This window comes from Lissotriton helveticus, chromosome 3_2 (genome assembly GCF_964261635.1).
Source record: "Lissotriton helveticus chromosome 3_2, aLisHel1.1, whole genome shotgun sequence".
Classification (NCBI taxonomy): domain Eukaryota; kingdom Metazoa; phylum Chordata; class Amphibia; order Caudata; family Salamandridae; genus Lissotriton; species Lissotriton helveticus.
Window position 1 is genome coordinate 235,527,398 of NC_136062.1, and position 23,492 is coordinate 235,550,889.

At 49.4% G+C, this 23,492-nt stretch overlaps 1 protein-coding gene across 2 annotated transcripts in view; it reads right to left on the reverse strand.

Annotated features, from left to right (window-relative positions):
* The window catches only part of NEIL1 (nei like DNA glycosylase 1), a 206,312-nt gene that overhangs the window by 88,560 nt on the left and 94,260 nt on the right, over positions 1–23,492 (reverse strand). For both annotated transcript variants that reach the window (XM_078685101.1, XM_078685100.1), the window contains exons 5-6: positions 3,563–3,659; positions 3,035–3,159 (exon numbers count right to left, since the gene is read on the reverse strand). In XM_078685101.1, the coding sequence (XP_078541227.1) occupies positions 3,035–3,159; positions 3,563–3,659 (222 nt within the window). The remainder of the gene's footprint in view (positions 1–3,034; positions 3,160–3,562; positions 3,660–23,492) is intronic.

A 23,492-nucleotide genomic window follows, 5' to 3' on the forward strand; every position in this document is an offset into this window, starting at 1 on the left:
GATACCCTGGTCCTCAGCCTGGGGACTAAGGTAGGTGCAGTCACTCTTGTGCTACTATACCGCCCCCCCCACTCTATGCCGTCTTTCCCCTCTTCCTTTATTGATCAGCTGACCAACATTGCTACCAGCTCCCCCCGTACTGTCATCATCGGTGACTTTAATTACTGGTTTCAGCACGAGGACGCTGGCCCTCATGCCTCCGAATTGTTCGAGGGTCTTACGAGCCTGAATTTTATCCAACTTGTCAGGTCCGCCACCCATAAGGGTGGCCACATCCTCGATCATATTTGGACCCATGGAGTCACGTCCTCTCGCCCATTAATAACACCCTGTGTGTGGTCAGACCACTATCTGATCGACACCACATTTTCGGCGGTTGGCCAGATCAAGGTCCCCCCACGGGAGGGCGGCTCGGCTCGCAAGTGGAAGGCTGTCGATTCCTCCAAACTATTGGCTCATTTGTCCCAAACTTATCCCCTGTTACCCAATGACACTGGCACCGACGAGCTCCATGGGCTTGTGGCAGACTGGCTTACCACAGCCAGTGACATCTTTGCCCCCCTCACTAAGTTCCCCCAATCCCGGCACAGCAATTCCCATAAATGGTTTACCCCCCACCTAAAAGCTCTCCACTTGGAACTCCGCCAGCTTGAGCGCAAGTGGAGGAGGGACTACTGCCCTTCTAGCAGAGACGCCTATGTGGCTGCCCGCAATAGGTATAAACTTGCCATCTTGGCTGCCAAAAAAACGTATGCCTCAGGTAAAATCCTATCTGCCCCTTGCCAGTCTAAGGAAATTTTTAAGGTTCTTAATGAATTTACCTCCGACTCCAGGACGCTCCCTACCCAGGCCCCCACACAGGAAGCATGTAACACCCTTAGTACTTTTTTCATCGAAAAAATCGTATTGATTAAGGACACCATCCCTGTTATGTCTCCTGGCGCTGGATCCGTTTCCCCCCCTCACAATACTTCCTCTTTTACACAATTTCCTCTTCTAGACTCATCTTCCTTGGCCACTCTTGCTACCCGCATTAAGTCGGGATCTCCAGATGACTGCTGCCCCCCCTCTATACTCCGGGACATCTGCCACTCTCTACCTGACTGCATTCTCCCTCTGCTAAATTCTTCTCTCTACTCTGGTACGGTGCCGGGCTCCTTTAAGGAGGCGGTGTTGGTGCCCCTCCTGAAGAAGCCGGGGGCTGACCCCGCTGTCCCGGCTAACTACCGTCCTATCTCCCTCTTACCTTTCTTCTCAAAAATCCTGGAAGCCCACGTCACCACCTGTCTCTCACAGTTCATCGAGAGTTCCAACTTTCTCGAGGTCAATCAGGCGGGCTTCAGACCCAGCCACTCTACGGAGACAGTGATCTTGGCCGTGCTGGATGCCCTGAGAGACGGTGTTGACAAGGGTGCCCCCCAGGCCCTGGTACTACTAGACCTGTCAGCCGCCTTCGACACGGTGGATCATAACATCCTTCTCCGCCGTGTCGAGCAGGCTGGCATCCAGGGCCTGGCGTTGGCCTGGGTCAGATCCTTCCTGACTGGCAGGTCTCAGACCCTCAGTCTGGGCGCCTTCAGGGCTCCTAGAGAGCACTCGCTCTGTGGGGTTCCCCAGGGTTCTTCTTTGTCCCCTCTTCTTTTTAACCTCTATCTTCGCCCCCTTCTCTTTTCTTTGAGGCAGTGGGACGTTACCGTATTTAATTACGCGGACGACCTGCAACTCATCTTTTCTCTCAACTCCCCCTCTGCTATCCCCAACTTTCAGGCAGTCATGTCCCACATTCTCCAGTGGATGGGCCACAACCAGTTAAAGTTGAACCCCGGTAAGACGGAGCTCCTCCTTCCCGGTAGGAGCGCCACCTTTTGGGGGCCTCAATTCTGGCCGGCGAAACTGGGCCCCTCTCCCACCCCGGTAGCTTCGGTGAAGAGTCTGGGGGTCACCATTGATTCCGCCTTATGCCTAGGGCCGCAGGTGGGGACCGTGGTCTCGTCCTGTATCTACCAACTGCGCAGGATCAGGAAAGTGGCATACCTCCTTACACCTGATGCCCTCCTGCAGGTTATCATGGCCCTCGTCCTCTCCCGCCTAGATTTTTCTAATGCGATCTACCATGGTCTGCCTAAAACATCGATGGCTAGACTGCAAGTGGTCCAAAATCAGGCGGCGAGATTGGCCTTAGGGATTCCGAAGTGGCAATCCGCCAGGCCCCTCCTTGTCAAACTCCACTGGCTCCCTGTCATCTCTAGGGCAGCCTTCAAGATCGGCTGCCTCACCTTTAAGTCATTAGCTGGCCCCTGCCCTGCCTTTGTGAAATCCCTCATCAGACCCTATTGTCCATCCCGCAACTTGAGATCCTCTCACCTCCACTTCTTGACTGTCCCCTCTTATAAGCTCTGCAGATCTGGAGGCCGGAGATTTGCCTACCTGGCCCCCAAGCTCTGGAACTCTTTCCCTCTTTCTCTTAAAACTTCTAATTCTTTGACTCTTTTTCGTAAATCTCTAAAAACTTGGCTTTTCCCCCAATCCGGTTAGTCTCTCTGTCCCCCTTCACTTCTGACCAGCGCCAGGAAACCCATGGTGTCAGTGCGCTTTATAAGCACCCCTTACGATACGATACGATACGACAGCTCTTGAAAATTTTAAAACAAGGACAATAAGCAAGCAGGATTAGTTTCCCTTGGAAAGCCATGTGAAGTAGAAAGCGTTTGACAAATGAGATAGTTACTGCTCCTTTCTGGTTTTTTTACATGTGAAGATGTCATAAAAATGTGGTAGATGGAAAATCAAGATGAGGAAAATTATGAAGAACTATGGAACCTTGTGGACCACTTAGGCTGCTTTAGTAACCTGCATCCTAGTAAACTGACTGCAGAGTTGTGATTACACTCCCCACACTAAAAGTCACAATTCATGAATCTGAGGAGGATCATTGGGAGATGGCGGGAGGGGAGGGGGAGGGGAGAGGGGGAGGGGAGAGAGGTTGGGGACATCAGGGATTCAGTCAAGGGGCAAATCCCAACCTGGACCTTACCTGGAACCAGATGGTTCTGCCATTGCTGTCCCGCAGCGACTTCATCCCGGCGACATAATAACATCGCAGCCACTTCGCAAAGGCAGAATAATCATCTGAATGCTGCGGGCCGTAGCCTTTCCCAGCTGGATAGACAAAGGCAGGATACCAGGAGAAAGTTAGCTATAGTTCCTCTAAAAATATGTATCTAGTCTGCCGAACACGTCGCTTCCGCCAGCTTTACTTATGTCTACACATCAGTATATTACATTCTGTAGTGCAAGTCCTCTGTCATATTACTCTATAGTAAAACGAATGACCTAAAGCTGCAAAATCAAAAGAAAAATCAGTATATCAGAATTTTGCTGCACTTTTTCACTGCCAAAATGTTGACACACATTTTGCAAAACTGACAAATTCAAGACCTGTTACAAAACTCTCCTGGAGCCCCCCACCTCACACACACTGCCATTGCCTTTTTTTAGATTCTAAGCAAAAGTACTTGATATCGGGCTTAAGAACTTGCAACAGATGTCAATCCATACATACTTAGGTTCATGACCTCCATTGGCACCAAATGGCAGAGTTCCAGTAGGTCGGGATTCTCTTTCTTTAACTTCAGCTTCTTGCTCAACGTCAAATCGGACTGATGTGGAAACAAAAAAAACACATAATTTTAACACAGGCACCTACCAAACTAATATCACAACACAATGGTGCAAGGGGCGGCCGAGTAACCCAGACAGCCAGTTAGAGTGTCCATTTAGAGCACAGTTCTGTATCTGTGCACACAGTGGCACCTATTCACTTATTTGCACGGAACTTCAGCTGAACTTAAGCGGTGGCAGTAGAGTAATCACCAGAGAAGGCGGGTCCTGTTACTAATCTTAGCCCCTTTATATTGCAATATATATATTATATAGGTACAATATAGGGGGGTAAGCTGAAGATGAAAAAGAGATCAGCAATAACCTTTGCTCAGAAGAAGCAAAATATAAGCAGAAAGACTCTAGAGTCTCAAGGAAAAGCGAGACACCCCAGAAAAGTTATGACCAAGGAATACTGCTTAGGAAGTGATATGAGGAGAGAGACAAGCACAACTGCTTTAACCAGGGCGTCAAATCAAGGAAGACACAGTGGAGCCACATCAAAAAAGAGAGGCATGGAGAAGAGCTCTGCCTGTGACACATCTGGAGATATAAAGGATACTTCAAGAAAGTTACCCCATGATAGAATGGTTTTAATAGATTCACCAGCAATGAAACAGCAGTCAATTAAGAAATGTTTCGGGATAAAGGGGAGCACGGCTGATCATGGCTTTAGAGTAAATGACAAAGCAACTTGGGACACAAGTTTATCCACAAGGCCATCCATGTCCCAAGTTGCACAATCATCTGCAAAAAGGAGTACATTGACTCAAATGTCGGAAATTTGAACAACACAATTGAAGCTATTAACAGAACAGGTCGATTATTATAGACAAATGGCGGCAGAAATAATATCAATAAAGGATAACTCCGCAATATTGTCATCAATCAAACAGGACATGGTTGAACTAATTAAAGCTGTAAAACATCTAGAGCATATGAATTTATTTTATTTATTTAGAGAGTTTTATATAGCGCGAACGTGACCCTTGGGTATCGAAGCGCTTCACATTTACATGAGGTAGGTTCGACATACATCTTATATGGCATGGCAATTCAGTGGTATGAGGTAGTTTTGATATAAAGCTATACATTAAATGTTTCACAAAGTAAGAGGTAGGTTCGGAAATGACATATATCTGTATAATTCCTGTAAATGTCTATCTTAACCCTTTCGACGCTCATGACGAGCTGGGCTCGTCATGGCGTAGCCTCCTCGCACGCTCATGACGAGCCCAGCTCGTCACGTAAAGTGCGCTTTTTAAAAACCCAGCGTACGGGCGGAATTCCGCCCGCACGCATGCGGTTAAAGGTTTCAATGGAAGTTGTTGGACATGTTATCCCCTATATAGCATATGACTTTCTCTTCACTTCCATTTGTTGTTCTATTTTGGAAACATCTATGTCCAGGTGGTGGTGATGTCCTGTCTTGCCTATTTGAGGAACTTACTCATTAGGAAGATCTTAGCTTCCCTCTTGAATGTTGCAGTATTTGGAATTTTTCTAATATTTGAGGGGCGTGAGTTCTAAATTCTGCGGGCGGCTCCGGAGAATGCTCTGTTATACGTTTTCTTCTTCAGGAACATAGGTGGTCTCAGCAGCAGCTCCTTGGCACTCCTGGCTGGTCTGCAGCCTCCAAATAGCTCAATCTTCTGGGCCAGGTATCTTGGTGTTTTGTAGTGGAGCGCTTTGTGGGTGATACATGCCATCTTCAGTTGGATTCTGGCTTCATACGGTAGCCAGTTTAACGATTTCAGGTGTGGGGAGATATGATCGAATTTCCTCGTTCCGGTGATGAGTCTTGCAGCTGTATTAAGGCATGCTTTTAGTGGAGATGTGGACATTTTTGGTAGACCTGCCAAGGTCGTGCATCCATATTCAATCCTTGAGATAACTAATGATTGTACTGCCAGTTTGAGATCTGCCGTAGAAATGAATGGTTTCACTCTCCTAATGTAGTTCAGGTGAAAACGGGCACTTTTTGTCATTGATTTGATGTGGGCTTTCATGTCTAGGTTCTTATCTAGCGTGATTCCTAGCGATTTCGCTGAATCCACTAGAGTAGGGGTGCAGTTTAGTGCTGTGATCAGTTTGGTCCACTCATGCACTTCTGTGTGGTTCTTTGGTGGTGAAATGAATAGGAATTCCGTTTTTTGTGCATTTAGTTTCAGATGATTGGTAGTTAGCCAGAAAAGTGACACTCTTAGTGCCTCATTCATTATCTTGATGTCTTCCAGGGATGCGATCTTTATGTAGATCTGCGTGTCGTCTGCGTACATGTGATAGGATATGTTTGCGTCTCGGAGAATTTCTGTAAGGGGTTCGACATAAAGGTTGAAAAGTGATGGAGATAATGTAGAGCCTTGAGGAACTCCAATTGAGTTAGGGCATGATGGGGATAGCGTTCGGTTGACCAGAAATCTTTGCGTTCTATTCTGAAGGAAGGATTCAAACCATTTCAGCACATTTCCTGACAGTCCCATCCTGTCATGAAGCCTGGCTATTAATTTTCAATGATTTACCGTGTCGAACGCAGACAACAGTTCGAGAAGGACTAGTAGACATGTTCGATTGAGATCTAAGGCCTGTTACGCATCATCGACAATATGTAGGATCGCTGTTTCTGTGCTGTGGCCTGTTCTGAATCGCGACTGGCAGTCGCCCAGTAACATGAAATTAGCGATGTGTTGGCTCAGTTGATTTTGCACATATTTCTCAATTATTTTGGCAAGTAATGGCAACAATCCCCCAAAGACATCAAACTTCTGAACTCAACGCTCAGAAACACCCAATCATGGCTTGCCGATAATCACCTCAAACTCAATGCTCTGAAAACTGAGTTCCTTCTGATCTCACCTCCCTCGAAAATCTCCACCACTCAAACTTGGCTTAAGCACCTAACTGCACTCAATGTCCAACCTACCATCGTGGACTCAGCGAAATCCCTAGGCATTACACTTGACGCCAACCTCAATATGCAGCAGCATATCAGCAAGGCAACTAAGGGAGCAAATTTCCAAATCAATACCCAGAGGAAACTTAAACCCTTCCTACCAGCCAAGGACTTCCAAACTGCAGTACAAGCCCTAGTCATTCCTCGCATAGACTACGGTAGCGTCGCCCTTTGCGGACTCCCTCTATCTACAACTGCACCCCTGAGAGCCTCTTTGATCGCTGCAGCGAGACTCATCACTGGATCAAAAAAACACTCACATATTTCCCCTGACCTAAAATCCTTGAACTGGCTACCTTTTGAAGCCAGAATACATCTGAAAATTGCCTGCATGACGCACAGAGCTGTACACAACAACTCACCCGGCTACCTCACTCAGAAGCTGACAATATCTGGTGGCACAAGAACCACTAGAAGCACAAAGTATCTTCTTCTGAAACCTCGTAGATTCCGGAAGGAAAAAACATATAAACGCTCCTTTTCAGGAATGGCACCCTGGATCTGGAACTCACTCCCTCCAGAAACCAGACTTATCTCCTCCACTACATTCTTTAAGAAATAAGTAAAAGCTATCCTCATGACTAAATTCACCTGAACTTGTACTTTGGATCTATTTGAGACTCTGCACTATTGTTTTGTCTGTTTGTCGATTTGTATCATTGGTTTTAGTTGATTATTATGCCCCCCCATGTACCTACCCTATTTTGCTATTCATCTTGTACCTACAACTATTCTTTGCTCAAAAGTCTGTTAATCACTCCCTTGTTTCTTTACCCCCTGTTTTTGTAAAGCGCTCTGATATCTGCAAAGATCTTGTCCGCGCTATATAAAACTTTCAAAATAAAAATGGTATATTGGTAATTGGGCAAAAGTTATTAGGATCTGCTGGGTCTGCTGTAGGTTTTTTGATGATGGGGATGACTTGACCTGTTTTTAGGCATTACGGAAGGATCCCTTGAGATAGTGAGGCATTTATTATTCTAGTCCATATTGGGAAGACGATATGGCTGATTTTTTGTAGACATTCAGAGGGGAGTAGGTCATAATAGAGGGAATTAGGTTTGATATCCGAGAGCGTTTTGGCGATGGTAATCTGGTCGTATAGCTCGAAGGTATCCCACTGTGCTTTGTTCTTTGCCCTCTGATGGTCAATTGTCGGGCTGGTATTGTTCAGTATTTGTGTTTGGTTGGGCATGTTGTCAGCTGCAGACCTGAGCTCTCTTTCAAGCGTGTTGGCCTTATCGGTGAAGAAAGTTGAGAATTCTTCACAACTCAGATAAGTTTAAGTAGTTTCTTGGGCAGATTTGGCCAACTTAATGGATTGCTGCTTTAATATCTCGAATAGTTTCCGTGGTCTGTTTTTCGCGTTATCTAGTTACGATCTAATAAAATCTTTTAGGGAATTGAGGATCTTCTTGTTGTATTCGTTTCTGATTTTTCTGAGCGATTTTAGCTATGGGGATGATGGGTGCTGTCTCCATTTTCTTTCAGCTTGTCTTAGTTTCCATCTCTCTTCGTTCAGCATCCCATTAAACCATGGATATGTATCCTTTTCTGTGACTCTTTTCAGTTGTTTTGGCATGGTAGAGTTGACTATATTTGTTACTGACATAGTGTAGTGATCCGTTCGCTCATTCATATTCTGCAGATTGTCAGGCAGATTCAGTTCCTTCTCACAACTTTCTACCAGTAGCTCAATATTCGAGTCTTTAGTGTCCCGGGTCCACTTTTTGAGTTTAATAGCTTGTGTGGTCTTGTTCCTTTTCAAGGTGAGTATAAGGAAGGTTATAGCATGGTGATCCGACCAGTTGCACGGAACAACTGAATGGATTGAGACATTCTTGTTTCTCGTAATTATCCAGTCTAGTGTTGCTCCTTTGGAGTGTGTTGGCTGTGTGCAGGCTTGGGTAAGAGTTAGCTCAGTTAAAAAGTCTTTAAGAGAGTTAACCTGTTTGTCCTTATTGTCGTCCCAGTGTAGGTTAAAATCACATAGGAATATGTTGTTAGAGTGATCGTTAGAGTTAGCCGTGATGATCTCCATTAACTGTTCTATGAAGGTCGCATTATTACCTGGAGGGTGGTACAGCGCATGCAAGTTGCACCTTTGATTGTCTGTCGATCGTATATTGAGACCTAGATATTCACAGGATTTGAGTGGGTCGGATTGAATTATGTTGAGCTCTATATCCGCTCAGTGGATGCAGGCTATACCGCCTCCTGTGTTTATTAGTCTATCTAATCTCCCAATGTTGTATTGCGGGGGCACTAGAAGGTCCATGAATGGAGAGGAGGATTCCGAAAGTCAAGTTTCTGTCAGGATTGCTAGGTCAATTTCCCGGCTAATGATAAGGGCAGCGATGTCTGATGCATGTTTTGCTGCGTACCGACAGTTGAGCAGTAGGCATATCAACGGTTTCCCTGAGCTACTAGTGTTCAGCTCCAACAAGTTGATGGATAGCTGGACTTGTTGTAAATTGTTAAGGTTGGGTTTTCTTTCCTTATGTCTGGATGTTCTATTCGCGTCGATCGGGACTGTTCTAATTTCCTCCCCTCAACTGTGGTCTGTAGGCTCATACATCCGGAGTAAGGATAGGATTTCCTCTTCCGACAAGTAACTAAGATTCTTGTCTGGCCGATTCTGCCTATTTGATAATGGCATAGCCATCTCATTGTTCTTTCCTTGGGAATTATGCACTAATTTTCGGATGTGTTCGACTTTGGAGTGCGTGCTTACCGTGATTTCCATCATCTTTTCCATTGCTTGCAGTGCGCTACGGATGTCCTGTGACATATTGTCAATTTGTGCTTGTAGTTCTTTGATTTCTCTCCGGGTCTGGACTGACGTATTAGGAGTGCTCATTCGCTCCTTTCGGGGCTCACGGTTTGCGTTCCCGTATTTTTGATCTGTTCTTTTTCCTAAGTTCCTTTTCTCTGTGTCATACATTTTTTCTGTATGCGCCTCCTCTATGTGCGCTGTGAGATGCGCTATCTGTGTCATTTGATCTTGACACCCCGTTTGGCTGAAGAGCATTTCATACAGTCCTTGATGCCATTTGTGCTGTAGTAGAGGGGGGTAAGGGATGGGTGGTATCTTCCATGTCTTCCATATCATTTATTCCTGGGTTCTTAATGAGTGGCTTACTCTTAGGAGCCATCACATCATGGGCGAGAGGCGTCGATTCTTCCCTCTGCACCAGCGCCGGGGCGGTATTAGCATATACTATAGATATTTCTGTTCTCTCTGTATCCTCCCTATCCAATGTGCCTCCTGTCCCAGTTGTGTCTTCAAATAGCGTTGAGTGTTGTCAATCCTGAGGGTCTTCAGGAAGTATGCTGTCTCCAGGAAGTATGCTGGTGGTAGTGCTTGTGTTGTATAGGATGTCTACTTTAGGGGTCCGGTGTTGTTGGGTTCTTGGGTTCTCTACCCATTCTTTAGAGGTTAAGAAGATATTATCAAACTTTTCTAATTCGTTGTTGGCTGCTTGTATAAGCACTATTCCGTTCTTGTAAATAGTTATGCATAGGTTTGCTCTGAGTCTTGGCGACGGCATGATCAATAGTTTTTTGCCATGTGGGATATTGCATACAGTTTTTATGTTGAGCATCTTAGTAATGACAGTGCGCCACTTAGCCGTTCTTCTGGTGAAAAATATCAGGTCATTTACGATAATGCCTTTGTCTAGGTTACAGGAGGGGTCAGAGATCAGCACGTCCGGATTTTTCCTCATTAGATTGTGCTTGAATTTTGAGGCCTTGGATAGGTATGTTGGATATTTTATGACATTGGGAACTGCGGAGTAAACTGCATCAATAAAAATGCCCTTCCAGATATGGGGGAGAGGTCTATAGAAACAAAAGACGAAACAAGTAACGTAATAAATGACAGCTCTATCCAAAGAAAAGACGTTGTAAATACATCATCACAGCCAAAGAAGTTATACCCCTGTGGTGGACCACAAGTTGATGGATATCAAGAGGGCTTCGCTCCTTATTTAAGCCAAAGGAGATTAAAAAAACACTAAGAAAACTCAAGAGAGAAACGAGATCAAACTAACATCGCAAGATGCATCGGTGCTAATTTAGCGCCGATGTGATCTTTCCAATATTTAACAAATCAGCAAAAAAGTAAAAAGATCAAGAGAATCTAAACGGGGCTCATACGTCCGATGTAAACAGGCCAAGTTATGAAAAATCTTGTCTTTCGGCTTACTGAGCTAAAGTCACAATATCAATTGATAAAACATTAGAGCACGAAACAATTCAAAGAGTGGTAACTGGTGCCACATCGACTGCACCAACTCCATCCATCATTACGATACCAACAAATGCTCGACATGTAACAACTGTACCACAGCTAAGGTACAGTGAAGCATTACAACAGGGAATAGAAAACACTAGTACTTCCTCGGTTAATTTATGTACACAGAATGAGGACAAAACTATGCCATTACAAAGCAACGAAGAACCCATATAGAAAAAGATTATGAATGGCTGTAGGAAGGTAGATCCCTGACTATGGTTGCCCCCAACTTTTTGCCTGGTGTTTTGCTGGTTTTCTGACTTAGTTGACCTGGGGCCCTGCTAATCAGGACCCCAGGCCTACTGCTCTCTCTGTAAAATAGATTCCATGTACCTTAGGTACATATCTAAATTGGATACGGAGTCACCTTATCAGTCCCTGTACAGTGTACCTTAGGTACCCAGGGCATAGGTGTACCCAGGGCCTACCAGGGGCTGCAGCATGTATTATGCCACCCCTGGCTGGCCATCCAAATCTGACACAACTGGCTGCTTGACAGCTGGGCAAGGTGGTGTAATCACCCTTTGCTTTAGATATAGTATACCTATATCTAACCCTAAAAATGGACACACAGATCTCCTATCAGTCACTCCTATGGCAGGCCTTGACAATCCTGAAGGCAGAGTGCTTGGAATCGTGTGAGATGGTGCTCTGGCATGAGCTGAGCCTGTCTGCGGCTTTCGGGATCCATCCCTTAGCCATTTCCATGATATCGCATACCATATACTCTTAAGTGCATTATAATCCTCGCGGTTATATGCCAACTCTGGTATCGCTTTATCAACACATGTCGAGTAAGGTGTCATACGAATTGGAATACTAACCCCTCGCCAATTCTGGCGATGGGGTTAGCATTCCACCCTTCTAGAGGGACACAACATGTATGTAACCTGTAACCCCGGTTAAAGTCAGACAGAGCCTTAGCATCCACAAAATGGATGCTGCCACCGAGACACAAGTCTGCCCTCCTGCTGCTGGGAGTCCTCCCAGAGCAGGAGGCAAGGACAAAGGTTTTCCTGCCAGGGGCGGTGCCAGCACCGTCCCAGACAGGGTTTTGTGTATTCCAGGTAGGCAGGGCTACAGAGGAAGGTGACTGCAAGTGGCACCCCGGTGCTCACTGTGCATAGGCCGGCTGAAACCAGTTCCAGGGGCACTCCAGCCCCTGGCCTGGGGAAAGCCCGCCAAAGGAGAGGGGTGTAACCACCCCCCTCCTGGTCCCACCCATAGGGCAGGACTTAGTCGCGTGCCAGCCCCCTTTTCCCAGATAAAGGTAGGAACTGGCCCCCTTCCAAATTAGATCATCTTTGAATCCTGAAACTACTTTCTACGAAAGGAACTCAAGACTTCTTCCTAAGATTTCTCCCTTGTGGCTAAGGAGTAGTCACCCTGCATCCGCAGGCACCATCACAAGAACACTGCGGTCTGCTGCAAGTCCTTCCTCCGGAATCTGACTGCCCAGCTCGACGAGAACCGGCTTCCCTGGCACCTCTGACCTCTACCCACCTCTACAGCCCAGCTGAGAACCGTGGGTGCGACGAGACCTCGAGGGACCGGCCATCTGCAAGACTGCACGACTTCTGCACAGCAAGCCCGCCGAGTAATTTCCTGGTGAGTGCTTTGGGGTCCGAGAAGCCCCGACCCTGAGCAGCTCCAGCACCGAAGTGCAGCCTCCCAGCATCTCCACGATCTGCGTGGGGCCCTTCTGCTTTTTGCTGCTCACCGCGTTGTTTGGCTACTAGCCCGCTGGCTTGTGGCCTTCTGAACGACGCCCGACGACATCACTGCTGCTGGTCTGGTTGCTCCAGACTGGCCCTTGCTCCCTTCCCGAAGAGGAGCACCCCGGACCCTCCTGGTCCACTCAAGACGCCATTTTGAGTCCACCGCGTGGGCTTGAATTAGCCAAGGCTTGTTGCCCAATCCTGGGTAACTTCGACGCCGACAGCTTCATCCATCGTGGGACAGCTCGCCTCTCCATCCTGGTCGCCGACAACGCCTCCTGGTCCGTGAGATCTGCAGAGCCAGCGTCGCCCACTCACCTAGTCGAGGTGACTATCATCCGGTGCCCTCCTGGTGCCCACTGACTACTGGCTAGTAGTCACGAACTTGGTCCCCTCTGCTTTCAGGTGTCATCCATCTTCCAGATCCAGGCTTGGATCAACTCGAACTATCTTCACTGGTCGCCTGCCAGCATCTTTCTTCCAGGCTCCTGGTCCGGCAACGAGGATTCCCGACGTCTTTTGAGACCTATGCAGCTGCAGCCCCTGGGCTAGGTAACTTCGGCATTTCGGTGCCCCAGCATAGCCTCACTATCCAAGGGTCAGGATCCACTGTCGTTTTCTTCCTACCAGGTCGGGTTCGCCCGTAAACACTAACTTTAACTTTACTAGCTTCCATAGACTTTGTCCCGCATCCCGCGTGAGAGTGCACACTCTGCACCCGAGTCCCCTAGGTCTCCTAGAAGTAATCTAACGATTCCCTAGTCAGGTCCTAGCGATTCCAAAGCCTATTAGTCCTGTACTTACCTGCTAGTAATTTCGCATTCCACTTTCAGAGTATATGGTTTTTCGTGCCCCTCGGGCATTTGTGTATACTGTGCTAACTTAAGTATTTTTATAAGAGTTTTGTTGTGTGCTTAGCTCCCTGTCTCATAAAGAGCCAGGGTAGTCTTGTTATAAATAAATACACTGTTTATTTTCATAACAACTTGTGTGGTGTCCTTTCACTGGGTGTTCAAGGGGTAATGTGATGGTAAAACAGCTGGCTTAACACGCCCTCTAGAGTCTTAGCCTTAGACTGCTCGTATCCATGCTACTAGGATAGCTGGTCTATAAGGTTGACTTACAACCAATCATCAATAAGGGTTGTTTGGACTGATATATAGTGATCACTAGAATAGTGAACACTGCACATCAGGCCAACTTCTCACATTGGTGAGCAGCGGTTGGGATTTGAGCTTGCTGTTGTTTTACCACACATATCCTAAGAATATCTTGTGAAAGATCACATAAGTACTAAAGGTACATATAACTTAGCTTAGAATACTCTGAGTTCTACTGAACCAGCTGTTGTAGCTCCTAGGGCCTAGCACACCCTAAACTACAACTCTAGCAAGGGATCAGTAGGCAAACATATAGTGTAGGTAAGTGCACCACTTACACCTCACTAGAAAAGCATGTCTACCCAGGGAGAATCTACTGAGACTCCCCTGGTCAGTGTTGACCCTCCACAGGTCACTTCAAGATATGCAGCTCTCAGTTTTCAGGAGATGAGACAAGTCTGTACCTCCAGGAAACTGAAGCAGGGGTCTAACCCCACCATTCCCTTTCTGATAGGTCTCTTAGAGACATATGATGCCAGAAAGATTTCTCAGTTACATGAGAATATGCCGGCCTTAGAGGGAACCTCTGGGGATCCAGACCTCCCCAACACTGCTACTGCAGTTGAGGAGGAGGATCAAGAGGAACTCTCTGGGGATGAGGTAGACAAAGGTCTTGAGGTAGTCAGAAGGCTAACCAGGGCCAACTTAGACTTACTTGGGCTAGGATCTGGGGGCCCCCCAGTACTAACCCGAAGTGGGCCTAACCTTGGAGTTAGGAGAGATAGATCTCTTTCTATGGACTCCAATAGATCTCTGCACTCTAATGCCTCTTCCCAGAGGAGGAGATACTCTCCACAGAGGAGAGTGACTTCCCCTCAGAGAATAGAGCATGAAGCTAGAATGAGACAGGCTGCTCTGAGGATTGAAAGGGAAGAGCTTGCCCTGGCCAAAGAAAAGCTTGCTTTTGCTAGAGAGCAGCAGATGAGTGGGCTAGCTCCCACTGGTGGCAGCAATCTCCCAAGAGATAGAGAGAAGGGTTTAGATACTAAACACCTGACTAAGATAGTGCCGCCCTTTAAGCAAGGGGAACACATCCAGAAATGGATGGCTGCTTTGGAGAGGGCCTGCACTGTGCAGTGCATTCCCCAAAGTCAGTGGGCAGCTATACTGTGGCTCTCCTTTGATGGTAAAGGTAGAGATAAGCTCCTCACTACTAGAGTTGAGGAGGCTAACAATTACCAGGTCCTGAAAAATGCACTGGTTGATGGGTTTGGCTTAACCACTGAGCAGTACAGGTTGCTGTTCAGAGACACCCAGAAAACTCAGTCTCAGGACTGGTCTGACTTTGTTGATTGTGCCACTAAGGCTTTGGAAGGCTGGCTACTGGGTAGCAAGGTTACTGACTTCACAGGATTGTATAATCTTATTATGAGAGAGCAAGTCTTAAATAATTGTCAGAACCAGTTATTACACCAGCACCTGGTAGACTCTGATCTGACCTCTCCACAAGAATTGGGTAAGAGGGCAGACAAATGGGTCAGAACCAGGATTAGGCCCAAGAACCAAGGTGGTGACCAGAAAAAGGAATCAACCAAGCCTCAAGAGAAGGGTGGGAATAAATCTCCAGATCAAACCACATCAGGGCCCCAAAAATCCTCTGAGGGGGGTGGGTCCCAGAATCCTTCTAATAACCAGAAGAAACCTTATTGTTATCCCTGTAAACAGGTGGGTCATTTGAAAACTGACAGCAGTTGCCCAAAGAATAACAATAAGGAGAACACACCCCCAAGTAACATTCCCAAACCTCCTGTTACTACTAGTAGTAATCCCCCAGGTGGTGGGAGTGCCCCCAAGAATTTGGGTGCATTTACTTTGGGAGTTCCTGGGGACTCTGGCCTAACCAGGTCCCCAAACTTAGATACTCTTGTCTGTGAGACTGGCATGGGGTTTGCCAACTTCACAACTTGTCCCAACACTTTGGGCAAGTACAGACAGGAGCCCCTCATCAATGGTATAACAGTTGAGGCCTATAGAGATACAGGGGCTAGCATCACTATGGTGACTGAGAGTCTAGTCCCCTCAAGGCAACTTTTACCTGGTGCCACATACCAGGTGACCAATATTGATGGAGTACAGAGAGATCATCCCATGGCAGTGGTCAATCTCAGCTGGGGAGGTGTCACTGGCCACAAGAGAGTGGCAGTGTCGCCAAACTTGCCTGTAGATTGCCTACTGGGGAATGATTTAGAGCTCTCAGCCTGGGCTGAAGTAGAGCAAGAACCCCATTTTAAAATGGTAAACATCCATGGTAAGGTTAGTGGGGCAGTGATAGCCACAGCCCCAGTCCAAGATGTCCTCCCTGAACAGGTTGTCAAGGCTGTGATGGTCACAGCCCACACCCAAACTGAGCCCCCTCCTGAAAAGGTTGGGAGAGTTGTGATGGCCACAGCTCAAACTCAGACAGATGATAGTGTTGTGAAGCCTGAAACTATGGATCACTCCACTCAGACAGAGAGCATTGAGGAGGAAGAGAAATCTCCCTCCCACCAGACTTTAGGAAAGGGTCAGCCTCCTCAGGGAACTGATCTGACCCCTTGTGAAGAAACTGCCACAGAGGTAGTCAGGCCTAGCCTGGCAGAACCCCTGATGTCAGTGGACCCTTCCAAGGTGGGACCCAGTCTGGAGCAGGTAACCTGCCCCTCTCTACCCTGCCTCAGTCAGCCCAGGGCTGTAGAGGTCAGGGAGGCCAGTGTTGGACCCCAAAGGGCCCACTGTCCAAAAGAATTCCCCAATCAGCAGATTAAGGGCACTGAAGCTAGTAGTCCTAGCCAAGTGAAAATAAAATCAACTCCTGAGGGATCCCCCTTAAATTTAGTTAGGGACCTCCCACAGATGGACACTGTTGGGCACAGCCAAACCTGGGACCTGAGGGCCCCAAACCTGACCTGTCCCTCCAGTAAGCCAAACAGAGGGACCCAACTTCCAGCTGTAGGTAGCCAGAGGTTGACCCTGAGAGCCCAAAACAACTCAGTCTTGGAAAGAAAGGCCTCTATGGTGGAAAATGATTGGAGGAAGCTGAGCCCAAAATTAGTGGAGCCTCACTTCAGTACTCCATTTCAGCACCAGCCTTTTCCTTTGACAAAACACACCACAGGTAGAGATTCCCTATGGTGGAGACCCTCAGATACCCTTAGGGTGAGGGATTGCTTAGTGGACCATGAGATAGGGGGTAACCACGCCAGTGCTGGTACTTCCTTATATGGCCACTCAGGCAATATAGGCTTACCTGGCAAGGATAGCCTTATCTCCTTTCGTTTGGGGGGGGGGGTTATGTAGGAAGGCAGATCCCTGACTATGGTTGCCCCCAACTTTTTGCCTGGTGTTTTGCTGGTTTTCTGACTTAGTTGACCTGGGGCCCTGCTAATCAGGACCCCAGGCCTACTGCTCTCTCTGTAAAATGGATTCCATGTACCTTAGGTACATATCTAAATTGGATACTGAGTCACCTTATCAGTCCCTGTACAGTGTACCTTAGGTACCCAGGGCATAGGTGTACCCAGGGCCTACCAGGGGCTGCAGCATGTATTATGCCACCCCTGGCTGGCCATCCAAATCTGACACAACTGGCTGCTTGACAGCTGGGCAAGGTGGTGTAATCACCCTTTGCTTTAGATATAGTATACCTATATCTAACCCTAAAAATGGACACACAGATCTCCTATCAGTCACTCCTATGGCAGGCCTTGACAATCCTGAAGGCAGAGTGCTTGGAATCGTGTGAGATGGTGCTCTGGCATGAGCTGAGCCTGTCTGCGGCTTTCGGGATCCATCCCTTAGCCGTTTCCATGATATCGCATACCATATACTCTTAAGTGCATTATAATCCTCGCGGTTATATGCCAACTCTGGTATCGCTTTATCAACACATGTCGAGTAAGGTGTCATACGAATTGGAATACTAACCCCTCGCCAATTCTGGCGACGGGGTTAGCATTCCACCCTTCTAGAGGGACACGACATGTATGTAACCTGTAACCCCGGTTAAAGTCAGACAGAGCCTTAGCATCCACAAAATGGATGCTGCCACCGAGACACAAGTCTGCCCTCCTGCTGCTGGGAGTCCTCCCAGAGCAGGAGGCAAGGACAAAGGGTTTCCTGCCAGGGGCGGTGCCAGCACCGTCCCAGACAGGGTTTTGTGTATTCCAGGTAGGCAGGGCTACAGAGGAAGGTGACTGCAAGTGGCACCCCGGTGCTCACTGTGCATAGGCCGGCTGAAACCAGTTCCAGGGGCACTCCAGCCCCTGGCCTGGGGAAAGCCCGCCAAAGGAGAGGGGTGTAACCACCCCCCTCCTGGTCCCACCCATAGGGCAGGACTTAGTCGCGTGCCAGCCCCCTTTTCCCAGATAAAGGTAGGAACTGGCCCCCTTCCAAATTAGATCATCTTTGAATCCTGAAACTACTTTCTACGAAAGGAACTCAAGACTTCTTCCTAAGATTTCTCCCTTGTGGCTAAGGAGTAGTCACCCTGCATCCGCAGGCACCATCACAAGAACACTGCGGTCTGCTGCAAGTCCTTCCTCCGGAATCCGACTGCCCAGCTCGACGAGAACCGGCTTCCCTGGCACCTCTGACCTCTACCCACCTCTACAGCCCAGCTGAGAACCGTGGGTGCGACGAGACCTCGAGGGACCGGCCATCTGCAAGACTGCACGACTTCTGCACAGCAAGCCCGCCGAGTAATTTCCTGGTGAGTGCTTTGGGGTCCGAGAAGCCCCGACCCTGAGCAGCTCCAGCACCGAAGTGCAGCCTCCCAGCATCTCCACGATCTGCGTGGGGCCCTTCTGCTTTTTGCTGCTCACCGCGTTGTTTGGCTACTAGCCCGCTGGCTTGTGGCCTTCTGAACGACGCCCGACGACATCACTGCTGCTGGTCTGGTTGCTCCAGACTGGCCCTTGCTCCCTTCCCGAAGAGGAGCACCCCGGACCCTCCTGGTCCACTCAAGACGCCATTTTGAGTCCACCGCGTGGGCTTGAATTAGCCAAGGCTTGTTGCCCAATCCTGGGTAACTTCGACGCCGACAGCTTCATCCATCGTGGGACAGCTCGCCTCTCCATCCTGGTCGCCGACAACGCCTCCTGGTCCGTGAGATCTGCAGAGCCAGCGTCGCCCACTCACCTAGTCGAGGTGACTATCATCCGGTGCCCTCCTGGTACCCACTGACTACTGGCTAGTAGTCACGAACTTGGTCCCCTCTGCTTTCAGGTGTCATCCATCTTCCAGATCCAGGCTTGGATCAACTCGAACTATCTTCACTGGTCGCCTGCCAGCATCTTTCTTCCAGGCTCCTGGTCCGGCAACGAGGATTCCCGACGTCTTTTGAGACCTATGCAGCTGTAGCCCCTGGGCTAGGTAACTTCGGCATTTCGGTGCCCCAGCATAGCCTCACTATCCAAGGGTCAGGATCCACTGTCGTTTTCTTCCTACCAGGTCGGGCTCGCCCGTAACCACTAACTTTAACTTTACTAGCTTCCATAGACTTTGTCCCGCATCCCGCGTGAGAGTGCACACTATGCACCGAGTCCCCTAGGTCTCCTAGAAGTAATCTAACGATTCCCTAGTCAGGTCCTAGCGATTCCAAAGCCTATTAGTCCTGTACTTACCTGCTAGTAATTTCGCATTCCACTTTCAGAGTATATGGTTTTTCGTGCCCCTCGGGCATTTGTGTATACTGTGCTAACTTAAGTATTTTTATAAGAGTTTTGTTGTGTGCTTAGCTCCCTGTCTCATAAAGAGCCAGGGTAGTCTTGTTATAAATAAATACACTGTTTATTTTCATAACAACTTGTGTGGTGTCCTTTCACTGGGTGTTCAAGGGGTAATGTGATGGTAAAACAGCTGGCTTAACACGCCCTCTAGAGTCTTAGCCTTAGACTGCTCGTATCCATGCTACTAGGATAGCTGGTCTATAAGGTTGACTTACAACCAATCATCAATAAGGGTTGTTTGGACTGATATATAGTGATCACTAGAATAGTGAACACTGCACATCAGGCCAACTTCTCACAATGGCATACTAGAGAGAACGGAAAAACTGGAAGTCAGGGGCCCTAGTCGTCCAATAAAAACTGTGAATATGAGAAAAACAGGGGGCATGGATAATTGTACAGATTCGGAAAATGTACAAAAGGAATGTTCTGTTGGAATACAACAGATAAAGAGGGAGGAACCCCAAAGTTCAAACAAAGGGAAATTATGCCAAGAGATCCAGCCACCATATAATGAATCTTCATGTTGTGACGTAAATTGTATAATTGACTTTATACCTGTATATAAGTCAGAAGGCTATCATGACATATTAAATCGGCTTAACATATTAAAGTTATTAAACTGTTGGGGGCGTGGCCAAGCAGCATGACCGACAGGACGTGAACTCCTTCGGCTCCCGACAGGCCAGCACTGTAATCCTGCAATTAATCCTTAAATAGGGTGCTTGGACCGAGTTTACGGGGGTCTAGGAGTCCCTGCAACCAAGGGGCACATCCTGTTCGGTGTTTCGCCTACCCGGTGGGCTGTGGACGGCTGTCGCGGCCCGGGCCGCGGGACTGCTGGGCCAGATTGACGCAAGGCCAGGGCTGCGGCCTATGCCAACGTGGGCGGAGGCAGTCCGCGATCATGGTGCCCGTCGCGGCCAGCCCTAGCAGCACGGGAAGCGCCCACTGCCCTCAGGGGGCCTCCCGGGAAGAACCGGGCTCCAGCGGCGACCTCGAGGGTTGCCGTGGGGGCTGAGCCCGCCTGCGGTGGCGTCCGGACCGGCCCTGGAGGTGAGCGCTGGTATCCGGGGGCAGGGTGAGTGCCCTAGGCGGTGGTGAAACGGGACGGAGGCCGGCAGATGGCTGCTGCGACACTGGGCCCCTGCAGTGGGAGGACCGGACCTACGCGAGACCGGGGATGCGGCCTATCTGACCACGAGGTGGCCTGAAGCTGGGGCCTGCTGCAGGCTGCACCAGGCGTATGGTGGCGGCGCGGGAGGCGCCCACGGACATCGGCGACCTTCCTTGGGGGGCTGGGCCCTCGTCCAGCTCCCAGCAGCTGCACAAAAAGCACAGGAGGAGGCGGGAAGCAGCGGGAGACCGGAGGACTGGTGCCTGTCTCTTTGCAGAGGGGGCGGACGTTTAGACCCCCACTTACTCCTTGGGGTTTGCCATTGCACTGCGGAGTGTGGGTGGAGGCGCCTGGCATGACGCGGTGCCCACTATCCTTGGGTGTTCCCTGCAGGGGGTTGAGCCCCTACCTTGTGACTGGCCTCTGCGGAGCCTTTGGGGCCTGGCGGCTTGGATTCTGTGACCCGGAGCCGGGGGTCCTCTCCTGCATGCACCGGGGATAGTACTGACGACGCAGTGGCGCTTGAGGCTACAGCTGCACACGGCCAGAGGGACAGCCGCGGGCTCTTCCCATCTCCACAAGCCATTGGGTGGGACTGCCTGGAGACGCCTCTGCCGCTCGAGGGCCCAGGTGAGGTACCTTCAGGCTACTGCGATGGGTAAAGACAGGTTGCCCCGCGCCTCTAAGCCTAACACTATAACGCAATACACCACTCAGCGACTCCCCTCGCAGCGGATCACGTGTCAGTCGGGACAGGATGGAGAGAGTGAGGCGGCCGACGAGCTCTCCCGGGCAGAACTCTTGAAGGCGATACAGGGGTCCCATTCCACCCTGGAGAAGCATAGATGTGAACTTGCTGCGGGCGGATTAGCGGAAAGTGGCAGATAAAGTCTCTACTGCGGAGGGGAATATCGTCCAGCTGCAAGGGGAGGTGGCGTCCCTGAAGAAGACAGTCTCGCAGCTCACCGCCACGATGGGGGCGCTGGAACGCAGGGCAGAAGATGCGGAAGGGAGGGCACGCCGCAGTAACATCAGGGTCCTTGTCATTACGGAACGCTCAGAGATGGGCAATGTTGAGCGCTTCCTGGAGCACTGGATCCGTACAACACTCTGCCCCACGGGCTTATCTGAGGTCTTTGTAATTGAGCGGCCCATAGGGCGCTGGTCCCGCCGCCGAGGCCGGGTGCTTTACCGCAAGCCCTCATTGCTAAGGTCCTGAACTACCGGGATAGGGACTGCATCCTGAGAGTGGCTAGGGAAACGGCGAACCTCACCTCTGAAAACGCCATGGTTTTTATCTACCCGGACTATACCCACCAAGTACAGGAACAGCGAAAATCCTTTCTAGCAGTCAAACAGAAACTTCTGGAGTTACACCTACAGTACATGCTACTATACCGTGCTAAGCTTAAGGTCATATCCCAAGGAAAAGCACACTTCTTTGAAGCCCCGGAGGAGGTATGGGAGTGGCTGGAGATTAGGGGGGATGCCCTCCCGCCGGGCGAACGAGGAGGAGCCAGGAGTGCGTGGGGGACACTGCCATCGAGGAGGCGCAGTAACAGACGCAGGAATTTATCAGAGGCTGCTGTTCGCGAGGAGAGACAGCGAATCACGGTGGGAGATGATGGGGCCCATCCGCCTGGAGTTGTCAGGGGCCGACGGCCTTCCTGCGCTGTCTGTGGCTCCTCTTCGGGATGAAGAACTGGTCCCAGAAACTCTTCAGCCCACCACGGACACTCTTCCGCCTACCACTGATACGGTTCCTGAAACAGTCAGGGGCTTGGTTGCTATCTCCACAGTTCCGTCCTGAAGGATGTATCTGGCTGTGCTCTGAACTGTAATGAACCGTGGGATTTGGTCGGCCTATCTTGAGCCATTCACGACAGTGAGAGTATTTTGGGGGTGCTTGGATCGGAGGGGGCGCTGCTACTAGGGGGGGCGGGGGTTCTGAGAGTTATGCATATATATATATATATCTTCTGATGGTTCGAGCCCCATACATTTGGTGTTGAGACAGCTGGTTGTGTCAGGAGCTGGGTGGGGGAGGGAAGTTCTTTTCTTCACCTGTTGGGCGGTTCACGCGGTTGGGCGTATGGGGTGGCTGTGCACGTCCTGGCACCAGCTAGGGAAGGGCATATCTGCGTGTTTTGTTGTTGCAAGTATATTGCTCGTGGGAGGGGGGTGGTTGATGTTTTGGGAGGGGTTGTTGGGGGGGAAATGTTGCAGGCATCGTATGTATTACATTTTGGGCACGGGATCGGGGTGGCTACATGGTTAGGGAACTGTGGCTTGTTCGGACACCTCACCAGACATGGGGAATACGTTTTTGAGCTGGAACGTGAGGGGGCTGGGTACATGCACCAAAAGATATAGGGTCCTGTCCTCCCTTCGCAGGCACAAGGTATCCATCGCGTGCCTCCAGGAAACTTACCTTACTGATGATGGGGCCCAAAAATTGGGGAGAAAGTGGCGGGGTTAGGTGTTCCACTCTTCGTTTTCTACATATGCCAGGGGGGTCCTAGTATGGGTGGCACCTGGGGTCCCGTTTGCTGTCCAATATGTAGAAGCAGACATTCACGGGAGGTACCTGCGCCTCCGGGCGAAACAAGATGGTAGGGACGTCACTATACTTAATCGTATGCACCCAACAGAGATGACCCTGTCTTTTTCCAGGCCCTTCAGGAGGTTCTGATCCCAGACCTGGAGGCACCGGTGCTTTGGTTTGAGGATTTTAACTGTGTCCTGGATCCCACTCTACACATGTTCCCGCCCCGAGCTGGCACAAAACCACGAATGACAGCGAAGCTTAGGGAGATCATAGGGAATATAGGAGCTCTTGATGTTTGGCATCAGAGGAACCCGACTCAGAAGGTGTATAC